General features: G+C 38.0%; 1 protein-coding gene across 1 annotated transcript; it reads right to left on the reverse strand.

Moving 5' to 3' along the window:
• Positions 1-11,024: 11,024 nt before the first annotated feature.
• Positions 11,025-11,684, reverse strand: IFNE (interferon, epsilon). The gene is given in 2 exon segments (XM_004695860.2): positions 11,025-11,377; positions 11,379-11,684. Coding segments are annotated over 2 exon segments (585 nt in total). The 3' UTR covers positions 11,025-11,098.
• Between the last annotated feature and the right edge of the window lie 873 nt (positions 11,685-12,557).

Raw genomic sequence — 12,557 nt, forward strand, 5'->3', positions numbered from 1 at the left:
AAGTCATATAGTAAATAAGACATCAGTGCTCAGGGATCAGAACTTTTACTTTATTCAGAAACTATACTTAAGATTTTTTTCACTTAACAGCAGGAAAAAACAACTTATCCCAAACTCATCCTGTTCCACTTTTGCCTTTTAGTACAGTCTAGTAGATACCAAAATTTCAGGTCTTCGGGCCTCGTCTCCCAGCTGCATTGGCAGCATTTAGTCTGGTCACTAGACCACCACAGGCTGGTGTCACACGAAGCCTCAGCAGGAACATGGCTGACGCTCAGGCAGGCAAGCAAGGAGACAAACTGGATTAGAGAAAGAAAAGTTTATTGAGGAGATAAGGAACAGAAATTAAGTGGGACTTCCAGGTTAGTGGAATTGTTACAGGGCAGGGATTGAGGGGCACCACTGAACCCCTAAAACTGCCTGCTCTAAATAAGTTTTGTCTTCCACCGCATCAAGACAAAACATATAAGACTTTAATGAAAAGGAATTTTAATACAGTGAGTATACAATACAGAAGACAAAGAATGTAATTTCTAAATCAAACACCTGAAGTTACCCATCTCCACGTGGGCAAAAGTCAGCCCAAAAGGGACTGGTCCAAAGCAAGGCCTGAAAGCCTGCCACAAGACTAAAGCACCTTCTGGCTGGGACCCATGGAAAAGGGTCAGAAATGGCCAGACAAGTCTGGGAGGAAAAGAGACAATCAAAATCAGTATAACCACCGCCATAGTGAACCTCCCCATGGGTCTCTCACCCACCTCTCTTTCAACCAGCCCAGGGACAAGAAATAAACACGGTTTCTTCACATGTCTCACTTTGTTCCATGTGGCTTCCTCGGGTCTCCTTCTGGCTCTCCATCCTGCTTCCTTCCACCTCTGATCCTTCTTTTCTCTTCTTTTCTCTGCTCAGCTCCACCCTCCTTTGGGGTCGGGCAGGAACCTGGAATTTCCCCTTTTCTATGGGTCCCAGCCAGAAGGTGCTTTCAGGCCTTGCTTTGGACCAATCCCTTTGGGGCTGACTTTTGCCCACGTGGGGATGGGAAACTTCAGGTGTTTGATTTAGAAAATATATTCTTTGTCTTCTGTGTTGTATACTCACTGTATTAAAGTTCCTTTTCATTAAAATCTTATATTTTGTCTTGATGCGGCAGATGGCAGAACCCATTTAGAGCAGGCAGGTTTGGGGGTTCAGTGGTGCCCCTTCTCTCTGTCCTGTAACACAGCCAGGACAGGAGTTGATTTTCTTGAATCCTAAAGCAAATTAGGAATAAGTAGTGACATGGTCCCTTTATACTGTCCTCTGGGGAAGCAAAGACAAGAGTCACCCTTCAGGACCTAACACAGGAGACTGCAGGATAAGCTCCCTTTGCTTCAGAAAAGCAGAAATACTGGACACAATTTAAAAGAGCCAGTGATAAACACAGAGCCAAGAAGTAGACAAAGAGACCGGTTGTAAAAATTGGAAGAGAGTTTAAAGGTCTCATTTCTGAGGGTCTGCTAATCCTGAAAGCCCAGTTGGGCCATCATTTTGTTACATGCAGTTCTGCATTTCTATACTACTACAGAACTGCCCTTGGGAGCCCAACCCTACAAGGTGCCTTTCAAATCAATCAAGAGAAGAAAGCTTGTTCACCCCTGGAAGGGTGTGTGTGCATCAAGAGGTATGATAGGAACTCCAAGGGGACTTGGGGGGCTGATGATGGATCCATAAACTTACGCCACAGACTCACCTCATACCTCATGAAATTTGACTGGGTATGCCCAGGGGGCGAGGACCACTGTATGACAAGGGACCCCAGAAGCTGTTCAGAGGAGCGGCTTTGTTGATAAGATTGAAGCCCTGACTGGGTGTGATCTAAATTACAATACTGTGTCACCAAGCAAAAGAGAAGTGCCTGGAGGGCAGACTCACAAGCCCTGATGCTACGGAGGACAGAGCACATTTTCTAGTTACATTCTTCCCCTTTTCCTTTTTCCTTCCTTCCCCTTACAACTGATGCTGAATGATTATTCTATTGATAAAAAGGCCAGGATGTTGCTCTTCCACAGTATCCTGCATTATGAAGCCTGCTCCAGGACTCCCAACTCCTGTTTCTTTATCAATGTGGTGTTCTCCGATGCAACAACTTTGCCCTCTATTCCCTCAAATCTTACTCTGTAGAAATAATGACATATTAATTTATTAATTTTCACCAGTGTAATCATTCTTATTCTTTCACTTACTTTTTCACTCAACAATATTTAGCACACTGGTTTAAGCATGGCTGAAGATGAATATTCTTTTTTTTTTTTTTAAAGATTTATTTATTTGTGCATACAGAACTAGGCTACAGGCCAGAGGCTCAGGGGCGATGAGAGGCTTCACCAGAGACAGAGTGGGGAATAGAACAGGCAGATCGACGAAGTATACAGCTGAAGGGAACAGCGGGCAGGTCAGGAGAGGTCTGCCATACCATGTGGTCACCTCCGGGGCAGGCGGGAATCGAACTCATGTGGAAGTGTGGAAGTGGCTTTAGATTCTCAGTGTTGTGCTTTAACCCGGTGTGCCACCAGGGAGGGCCCTGACGATGAATATTCTTTACCTGAATGAATAATATTCTATAACATTAAAGGGATCATTGTTACTAGCTACTTGCCTACACTATGCATTAATTTGACTGTAGTTATCCTTTCTATGATATTATTAATTATCTTATAGATTATATAAATAATGCTGCAATAAAGTAAATTTGTGAATATATTTTGGCAGGTGCATGGACAGAATTTCTGTAACATAAATAGGACAATATTTGCTGGGTTCAGTGGTTAAAAAATTGGTAGATTTTACCAACTTAACCATTATTGTTTAATAAAAATATTCTACTTTGCACAGAGGTGTGTTTTCATCCTGTCACCAAGCCATCTTGTTACTAATCTGATGCTTCATTTGATGAGAACTCTGTGATCACTAGGAAGGTTGATTATTATATATATATATGTTTATATACACATATACATATATATACGTATACATATATACACACACATATATGTTTATACACACACATATATATGTACATATATATGTTTGTTTTTGCTTAATATAGGTACATACACCAGTTATGTTTTGTACTTATAGTGCATGTCAAGCATTTTTCTACCGTCTAATTCAGTTTACCCTCATTTAATCCAATGACTTAGCTAGTTCCATTATATTGGTTTAACAGCTGACTGACCTGGGAGGAAAAGAGGCAGCATAACCTGTCCATGACCAGATAGCAGTATGTGCCTAAGCTGGGAATGAAATTGTTATAGGGCAGGGGAAGGGGAGAGGGGCACCCTGAACCCCTAAACCTGCCTGCTCTAAATAGGTTCTGCCATCCACCACATCAAGACAAGACATAAGAGCTTTACTGGAAAGGAACTTTAATACAATTAGTGCACAAATACAGAAAATACAAAGAATATGGTTTCTAAATCAAACACCCAAAGTTACCCAACCCCTCATGGGCAAAAGTCCATCCAAAAGGGACTGGTCCAAAGCAAGGCCTGAAAGCCTGCCACAAGACTAAAGCACCTTCTGGCCGGGACCCATAGAAAACGGTCAGAAGTGGCCAGACAGGTCTGGGAGGAAAAAAGCACAGTCAAAATCCAGATAAGCACTGCCATAGTTAACCTCCCCATGGGTCTCTCACCCACATGTTTCAACCAGTCCAGGGCCAAGAAACAAGAGCTGCTTTTTCATATGTCTCTCTGCTCCATGTGCCCCTCAGGTCTCCTTCCGGCTCTCCATTCTGCTTCCTTCCTCCTCAATCTCCTCTCCAAATTCCCTTCTTCTCTTGCTCAGCTCCACCCTCCTTCTGGGTGGGGTAGGGAACCTGGAACCTCCCCTTTTCCTGGGGACCACCCTGTTAAAAAAAACCTGGGTGATTTGATTTCAGAGTCTCTAGTTTCCCCTTATTCCTGAAATACCAAATTTCGGATTGTGCATTCTGGGACACTTGGGACCTAATTTTTCCCCAGATAGTCTATTTTCCCAACAATATTTATTGAGTCAATAAACATTCTCCCATTTATTTTAAAAGCCAGCTGTCATTCTAATATATATATGTATATATAATCATATCATATATTATAATATGTATGTGTATATATTATATTGTGTATGTATATATAACATATATATAACCATATTATATATTATAGTATAGTATTGTATTATATATTATATATATTACATTATACATTGTTATATATTATATATAATATATACTATAGTCATATTTTATATATATATATATACACACATTCTAATATGGTTATATATATATGTATGCATGACCATACTAGAATGTGTACATATACATATATAAGATGTATATAAAACCATATTATATAATATATATTATACTATATATAATATATTGTGTATATATAATATTGTATACTATATTATATAGTATATAGAATGTATATATAACCATATTATATATATATATGTATACATAACCATATTAGAATGAGAGCTGGCTTTTAAAATAAATGGGGGAATGTTTATTGACTCAATAAATATTGTTGGTAAAAAAATTTCTATCTAAAGCACTTTTATTTTTGTGCTATGGTCTCACTCTGTCTTAATGTCCAGGACCAGGAGCTTTTTTGTTTTCTCTCTCTTGGCCCTAAAACATCTCCAACTGTTCATCTACTGATGCAGTCCATCAGGGTTTCCTACTAAGATTTCCTCAGTGCTGCTAGGCCTACTCATGGAGGACATAGGACCTGGTCTTTTGCCAGTGACTGGCTGACTCTCTGAAGGAAACTTGTCTCTTCCCTGTTTTCTTTGATTGACAGAAGTAAGACTCATTTGATACAGAAGGCTTAGAGTCTCCTTGTCTGGATTATCATGCTGAGCCGGAGCTCAGTCCAGGCTGGAGCAGGATTAGGACCCAATGAAGGTAAAGTTACTTCTTCAAAAACAAATTTTATTCTGTGTAAATTTCACAATTTATTGGACATCTCTCAAAGATCTGATATCATCATCTGAATTGTCTGCAGATGTTTATATAATGCATTCTAGTTTGTTTTTTTTTCTCAGGTACTCAATACATTAGCCTCCATGCTAACAGCAGTGCCTGGGGATTTGGCCAAGTGCAGATTTGTGTCAGGGATTGTTCAGAGGGCTCTCTCAGAAGGGCAGTTAATATTGTGTGATGTTTTAGTTTACTTTTAATATGTCAAGAATTATTTGTAAAAGATAACATAAAATAATCTAAAAGAGATGCTTTAGGGAAGAACCCTTCCTGTGGAACTCTTCCCCATGGTCATATAGTGACACACAGGGTTTCTGAAGTCCCAGGCCTCAGATGTGGACCTAAGAGTCCTGAGGAGTCATGTGTCTGGAATTTAGAGCTAGAGCCTGCTGGCGGAGACTCTAACATTTTTTTTTTTATTTATAGGACACTTGATCTGGGGTTTCTGAGTCAGTTTCCTCACTGTGTTAACACCTGAAATCAGGGAATGGCCACAATTCTTTCTCTCTGCCCTTGAAATTTCAACCCATATTTGAAATCACCTGGCGAGAGGTTTTTTCTGGGATGTTTTTGTTGTTTTACTTATTTCAAGTCCTGAATCCCATCCTGCACACATAGACTAAGTCCTCCTTTCCATTTCCCAAGGCACAAACCAGTCTTTCAATTTATTTCTCCTGTATCCCATAATACACTCTGGAATTATGTTTATTTCCTTTCCAATTCCCCCTCCACTCATTCCTCCCTCCCAAGAAATGAGAATAGATTAGGATGGAGAATTTAGTTAAAAATAAGTCTGCTATACTGAATAATATACCAGCTAAAAATTAAATCCTTAATGGTCTCCAATTAATTGGTTTGTTCAGATTGATAATCCCTTTGTTAATCTGACACAAACACAAGTGAATTTCTGTTATTCACAATAATTAAATCCATCTCTTGCTACCACCATCTCCAGAGATCTATGCTTTATTTAGTATAGAGCTTAGATACAAAAAAGTTTAACTCAGAAGGAATTTCACCACAATAATGTGCACTTAGCTCTCTTATATAGAAAAGCTGCATGATTTATGGGTCAAAGGAGCCCTGCCTTTTGCTTTACTCAAAGCTCATTCCACCCCTGCCAAGAGGGACAAATCTCTACCTCAAATGACTAAAACTTGGCTGAACAGCTTTTCACACCTCTAAGATGTTGAATTCTTCTTGTACTGAAGGCAAACCCACAGACTATTTTTAAGTTATGATTCCTTCCCTACATACTTGCAATGTGACTCGGCTACTTAATGCTGAACATTTACCACATGATGGCCTGTTCATGATATGTCAAGTGCACGATCCAGGAACATCAGAAAAATTGCCTTCAATTCTCTTCCAATAGCTGGTAGAGAAACACATTCCGAAGACACCATTTTGGATAAATGACAACATGGGGTTTAAAAAAAAAAAACAGTGGGAAGATAGTTTTTATACAAATAGGACCTTGAGGTAGTCACTGTTTTGCAGATATTGTTTCTACACTCTGCTGATATTTTATCTTTTCTCTAAAATGAACAAATAGTAGGTCTTGTTCAAGCCATTCAAGGTGGCAACAGAAGTTTCTATATTACTTAGCGGTGGAAAACATGACAAGCCAGCACCAGGTTTGCAGGGACCAAAGTCCATGAAGTGTGGAATCGGACAAAATTTTTGAATGACAATCCACCTCTCCCTACTTGTCATGTCCTCATTTCACGATTGTGGTTGCCATACAAGGATAAAAACCACTTCATTTTTCTACTTCAAGAGGGATATTATCCAAATAGTCCATCCAGGAAGAGCAGAGAAAATGAAAACCAAAATTAAGAACTGAACCTTTTAGAAGACACATGCAAACATCCTCAGAGCCTTCCCACATGTATTGGAATATCCCTTCTCTCTTGTAACTCTGTATTTTAATTTCTTCATTTATTCAATCTTTCTGTTGTTCTTGCTAGTGTTGAAGAATGTGTGCGGTAATGAGTTTAGGGGCCATTTTCTTACCATAAAATAGGTCACACTCTAGTTAAGAGAAAGGAGTAATTCATTCTAATACAGTGTATTCTGTGCTCTGAAAAGAACACAGATTCAGATAAATCAGACTATAAGGGTTTTCTGTGAAGGGAACATTTTGAAGTGAGTCATGAATGACTAGAATGAGTTATTAACACATTGTTTGGAAGAGAGTATGTACTTGGCTAAGAAAATAGAGTGAGTTTCCTAGTGGCCCTGAATGGAAGGTCAGTGTATTATTGGAGGTCACTTTCCAAGAAAGCAGCTTCTGAGACCAGAATGACCATGCATGGAGCTTATTGAGGGACTGAACAGGAAGAGATAATTGAGCTTACAAAGTGACCTTGACTAGTTATGGAAGTTGTAGGCATAGATGCTGGGGTGATCCTCTAGAGGTTGAGCATCTTTTTATTTCCACACAGACCAGTCACTGAATAAAAGAGATGCCCAAGGAAAACCTGGGCTTAATGATTCATGTCAGCTAAAAGCAATTCCAAGAATGTCTACAAAAATCTCTATTTACCAACTATCTCTACTGCTCAGTAGAGGAGGTTACTAAATCAGTTTGCTGCTCTTTCATCCTGGAATCCTCTCAGAGATTTGGTTTCTTTTGTGTCCACAATATATTCTTTGTGCAAACAGTTATTGTGACAGTAACCGTTTTGATTTCACTCAACCATGGGCATGGGGACCAGAAATCCCTTCAGAAGAGCTGTTTTGGATCATTTTTCCTTCAAAGGCAGTTATTTTCATAGGGGCACCTGGAGAAATATAGTCTCTACAGACAGTTTAGTCAGATAAAAGACCATCAAATCTGCTGCTGTGAAAAGACAGTGATAGAAAAAAATTACTCTTATCAGCTATCTAGTAGGGTTTCTTCTCTCTGCCTCTTGTAGGTGAGTTAGATCAGTAACCCTAAGGAGACCATGTTTTCATCTGTTAAAAGTCTACCAAGGCTATAAAAAAATAGGGGTGTGGTTTATAATATAGTGTCACAGAAGCAGCAACAACAGTGACATCTAAGAATTGTTAGAAATGCAAATACTCAGGCACCCCTACAGACAGATAATATATCTTTGAGACAGAAATATTGGGGTGAAGCCCTGTGATCTGTGCTTTAATAAATCTTCAGATGATTCTGATTCTTGCTAATGGGGCTTCTTTTACTTCAGATAATAAGCATCCTAAGTCAAATCTCTGCAAGGAACCATATCTATTCTTTTTTTAAGCATCAAAGAGAAAATAATGAATTTTTTCCTCATTTTAAAATGAATCCATATTCATAGCAGACATATCTAATGCAAAAAGTATCAGCAAATAAAAATTCTATCACCTAGGCAGTATTACTGTGGACATTTATGTGCATTCTTTTTGGAACTTCTTTGTACACTTTATTTACAGAAAATATGATCACACTATATTTGCTATTTGGCAACCTGGTTTTGGTTTAATCACTTGTTTTGCTCAGTACTTGTAAGTTTATGTATCAAGAATAACTCAGAAGACATGACCCAGGAATAGAAATGGATTTACCATATACTGCTAACTCTGCATCTAGTCTTTCAGAAAATGTCTCCAAGATCTCCAAATTTAGAACTCTGGTTTTAAAGTTGTGAAAGGGCACATATATTTAAAAATATGTTTTCCAATCTTGTGCAAGGTGGTGGATAATTATGTTAGAAGGACATCGACTTAATAAAATTCATGTTTGGAAAAACATTAGGATGTAGAATATAGGTTTTATTCTCTAAATAAGAGTTTTATCTGCTGTAAGTTTTCTCCTGTCAGCTCATTTTGTTCTCCTCAGTTCTTAGGAAAAAACATGTCTTGGATGAAAATATCCTTTCTTTAACTCCAAACTGCATAGAGTGTGCGAACCTGAATAAGAAAAGCCGGAAACCAATTATTATCACAATCATCACGATTGACAGTGACATTTGCACATGGGGTTCAGATTCGTGGTGTCTAGAACACAGGCAGGACTTTGAGTCAGGCCCACTGGAGAGGGGAGATTTATTCTGGCCTTTGGCAGCTCTGTGGCTTGCTACATTACATGGAGCAGATTATTTCACTTTAAAGTCTTGTTTTCACCTCAGCAAAGGAGATAATAAGAGAAAATACCTTGAAAGGTTAATCTGAGACTTGAGTAGATGTTAGGGGAACGATTTGTATCAAGAGTTTCTAGTTTAACGAACAAAGATTCTACAGTTCATGAGAAGCAATGGCAACCTGTATTTGTAGTTGAATTGTCAATTTGTAGGGGTCCATATTTCTCCTTCCTTCACTTCCCCACCTCGGCATGAACTTGAAGACTAACTGGGTCGGCCACACATTGAAAGGTGAAGTTTACTAAGACTTTTCCTTGACTGCTGGCTCTACTTCACTGCTCCCTTCCACTACTGCAGCTGACTGCCTTGCTCTCAGGTCTCATTCAGTCCCTCCTCCCTTTCAGTCAAATTCACAAGCATCAGCCAATAGTTAAGATGCTTATTTAGCTAGAGTAAGGACATGGAAGTGGAGTATATTTTATTCTTCAGCAAACTTTACATTCAATGGTAACTGTTATCATAAGTAGTGAATCTGAAGCAGAACAGGACATAAAGTAGTAAAACTGATGCCAAAATTTTGGGCCATGGCTCAGCTGAACTTGCTGTAGTGGTGGGAAATTCACCAGCTTCAGTGTCTCTTTTCCCATGATGATTTCCAAGAGCCCAAGCTGGGAAAGCCCTGTGTCACTGGCAGGGGCAGTCTATTCTCAGGCCACCTGGACCAAGAACAGGCTGGCCCTGCCCCCACACTCCTAACACTCACCTAACACTTCCTACCACCAGCAAGACTCTTTAATGCAGATTTCTGAAAAATGTGACTCTATACATTTCTTCACTCTACTTTGTAGCAGTCACATGATTAAAAATGAAAATATATAAACAAAATAAATAAACAAGCTCCTCCATGCTGTTCTTTTCTTTAATCTATCCTTCCCAGCCCTGCCCAAATACAGTCCTATGGTAATTTATGTCTAATATACTATTTATTTATTCATACACAATGAAGGTTAAATGTAAAATTTGCATTTTAATTGCAAATGTAGTATTTTATGTGCACTGTTCTGCATCTTTCCTATTTTTTTACTACTTTTTATTAGTTCCCTCAGCTTTTATCCCCCAGGTGAACTGTGCTCCTTTGTGTGAATATATCTTACTTCTGTTGAGTTACATGACTTTGAGTGGTTTCCTGTATTTTGATTTTATAGATACTGCTGCAATGAAAAATTGTAGGTGACTTTATACATGTGCAAATATGATTTTATACATATGTAATTCTAGGCCTAGAATTGCTATATCAAAATCAGTATGTATCTGTCATTTCAATGTGTATCATCATATTTTCTCCACAGCGATTGTACCAATTTTCAGTGCTCCAGCAAATTGCAAGAGTATTCTTCTCCTAAGTCTCCACAGAATACTTTTTTAAACCAAACTTTGGGTTTGTAGATCACCAATAGATTATAAATTGTATATTATTTACTACAAGTTTTTATTATGGTGAGTGAGGTTGAACACCTTTCATGTATTTTTTGTTCTTGGCAAACTGTTTATCTAGGTCCTTGGGTTCATATTTCTATTGTGTCACCTATAACAACTATCCAGTGTGTAGTTATATTTCAAATCTTGCTATACACGTTATCCCTAGTATTTCTCATGGTTTCTGCCAGTTGCTGGCAAATAAAGAAAGCACTAAAACAAATGTTTTAAGTAAAAGAAAGCATTATCACAGTGGAAACATTTCATTATATGTACAAAATCAATTTTATTTAAGTCATACCCATCTGAATAATCAATTATGAAATATGAATGAATCTATTCAATGCATACAAGCTGAAGATGGACAAAAAATATAGAGTGATATTGAAAAAGAAAATACAGGCAATACAAAATCTCAAAGCATGGGTAACTATAAAATAAAATCAACATGCTGTCATTTTATAATAGAAGAAATAACAGTGTCTGCACCCTTCCACCTACCCCATGCTTTTAAAAACTGCATTTGGCACCTTTTTCCACATCAGTCAGGGTCCCTTCCTTGCTCACTCAGTTTTTCTGTGAGTCTGAACACAAAGAACAGAATCCGCTTGATTTCTACTTGGACGATGGTCCAGGCACAGCTGCTGTATTTCTCATTTTCCAGGAAACCCCAGATTCTTCGGAAGTACATTTTTACCTGTAACCTAAGGTTCTAATTCCTCAAGGAGCCACTTTTCTGTTCTGCTTCCAGCTCTGTCAGTGCTTCTAGGTATTCAAGCTGTTGATGAAGAACAATGAGGAACATTTCCACGTGGCTTTCCTTCCCCACCATCCAGAGAAATCTTTGCTTTGAAGAGGCTGAAGATCTGCTGAAGCATTTCGTGCAGAATCGCTAGTGCCTGTCTGGTCTGGTACTGGCAAGGATTCACAGACTTCTGGGGAAGCAGGAAGTCTTTCCTGTGTGGTAGACACTGTTGGATGGTGGAGGTTTGCAATGCATTGTCAAGTTTGAAGCTCTCTCTGTTCACTCTTCTTTGCTGGAAGATAACCAGTTTAAGTTCTAGGGAGGAAAAAGTAAAAGAGGCTAGCAACAGCAACACAATTTCAAAAAAATACTTGCTAATCATGATGGTCAAATATGCCGCTTATCTCTGTGAAAACTAAAGCACCAACTTTAGTGACTTTGCCTTTCATGCAACTCAGATTGTTCTGGAAGGTGTTTTCTTTTGTTGGGTTTGCCATTTCACAAGTTCACATACTAAACTTTCTGCTTTCTTTTTCAGAATGCTTATTGGACATTTCCTCCACTGTCCCCATTGTGTTGGTTGTTTGAGGAAGTAACCAAAAGAACTTGTTTCTTTGTATGCATTTCCTTAAGACAATTACAGATTAGTCATCCAATATGTTCTTCTATTATTCACACTATATTTTACATACAAAGTTTCACACAACACAATGTGCTTTCTAAATATTTAGTCAAGCTTATTAAAGTTCCTATATTGAGAATAAAATGTTTAAAGGAGTAGTTATTCAGAGTAAAATTAGGTATTTATCAGACACTTCGTAGATCTATAAGGCATTTGAAGACAAAAACTGAAATTTCTGCAGACAACTAAATTTAAAATATCAAGTAGAATTGTAATGTTGCACAAATGCTTGAACGAATTAATCTTAAAATACATATTAGCAAACTTAAATTGTTTTATATATTATCCTAGCAGTTTAATATCTAAGACCTAGTTTACAAGAATAACGTGAAAGAGGAAAAAGTTAGCAAACGAAGACTATTATAGAGTTATTACAACTGCATAATGTTAATGACTCTATGTAAATCTAACAATAGAGGAATGGTTAAATAAATGCTAGTAAATTCATATAACGAAATGTTATATAATCATTACAAATGATAAAATTATGTTTGAGAAGAGATTGGGGCAGGTGGATAGTCTGTATTTCCTAGGATGCCATTTGTTTTTAGCTATTCATTTGTTTTTTTTTTT

The sequence above is a fragment of the Condylura cristata genome, unplaced genomic scaffold, assembly GCF_000260355.1.
Source record: "Condylura cristata isolate star-nosed mole 26May11 unplaced genomic scaffold, ConCri1.0 scaffold00006, whole genome shotgun sequence".
In the NCBI taxonomy this organism is placed as follows: Eukaryota; Metazoa; Chordata; class Mammalia; order Eulipotyphla; family Talpidae; genus Condylura; species Condylura cristata.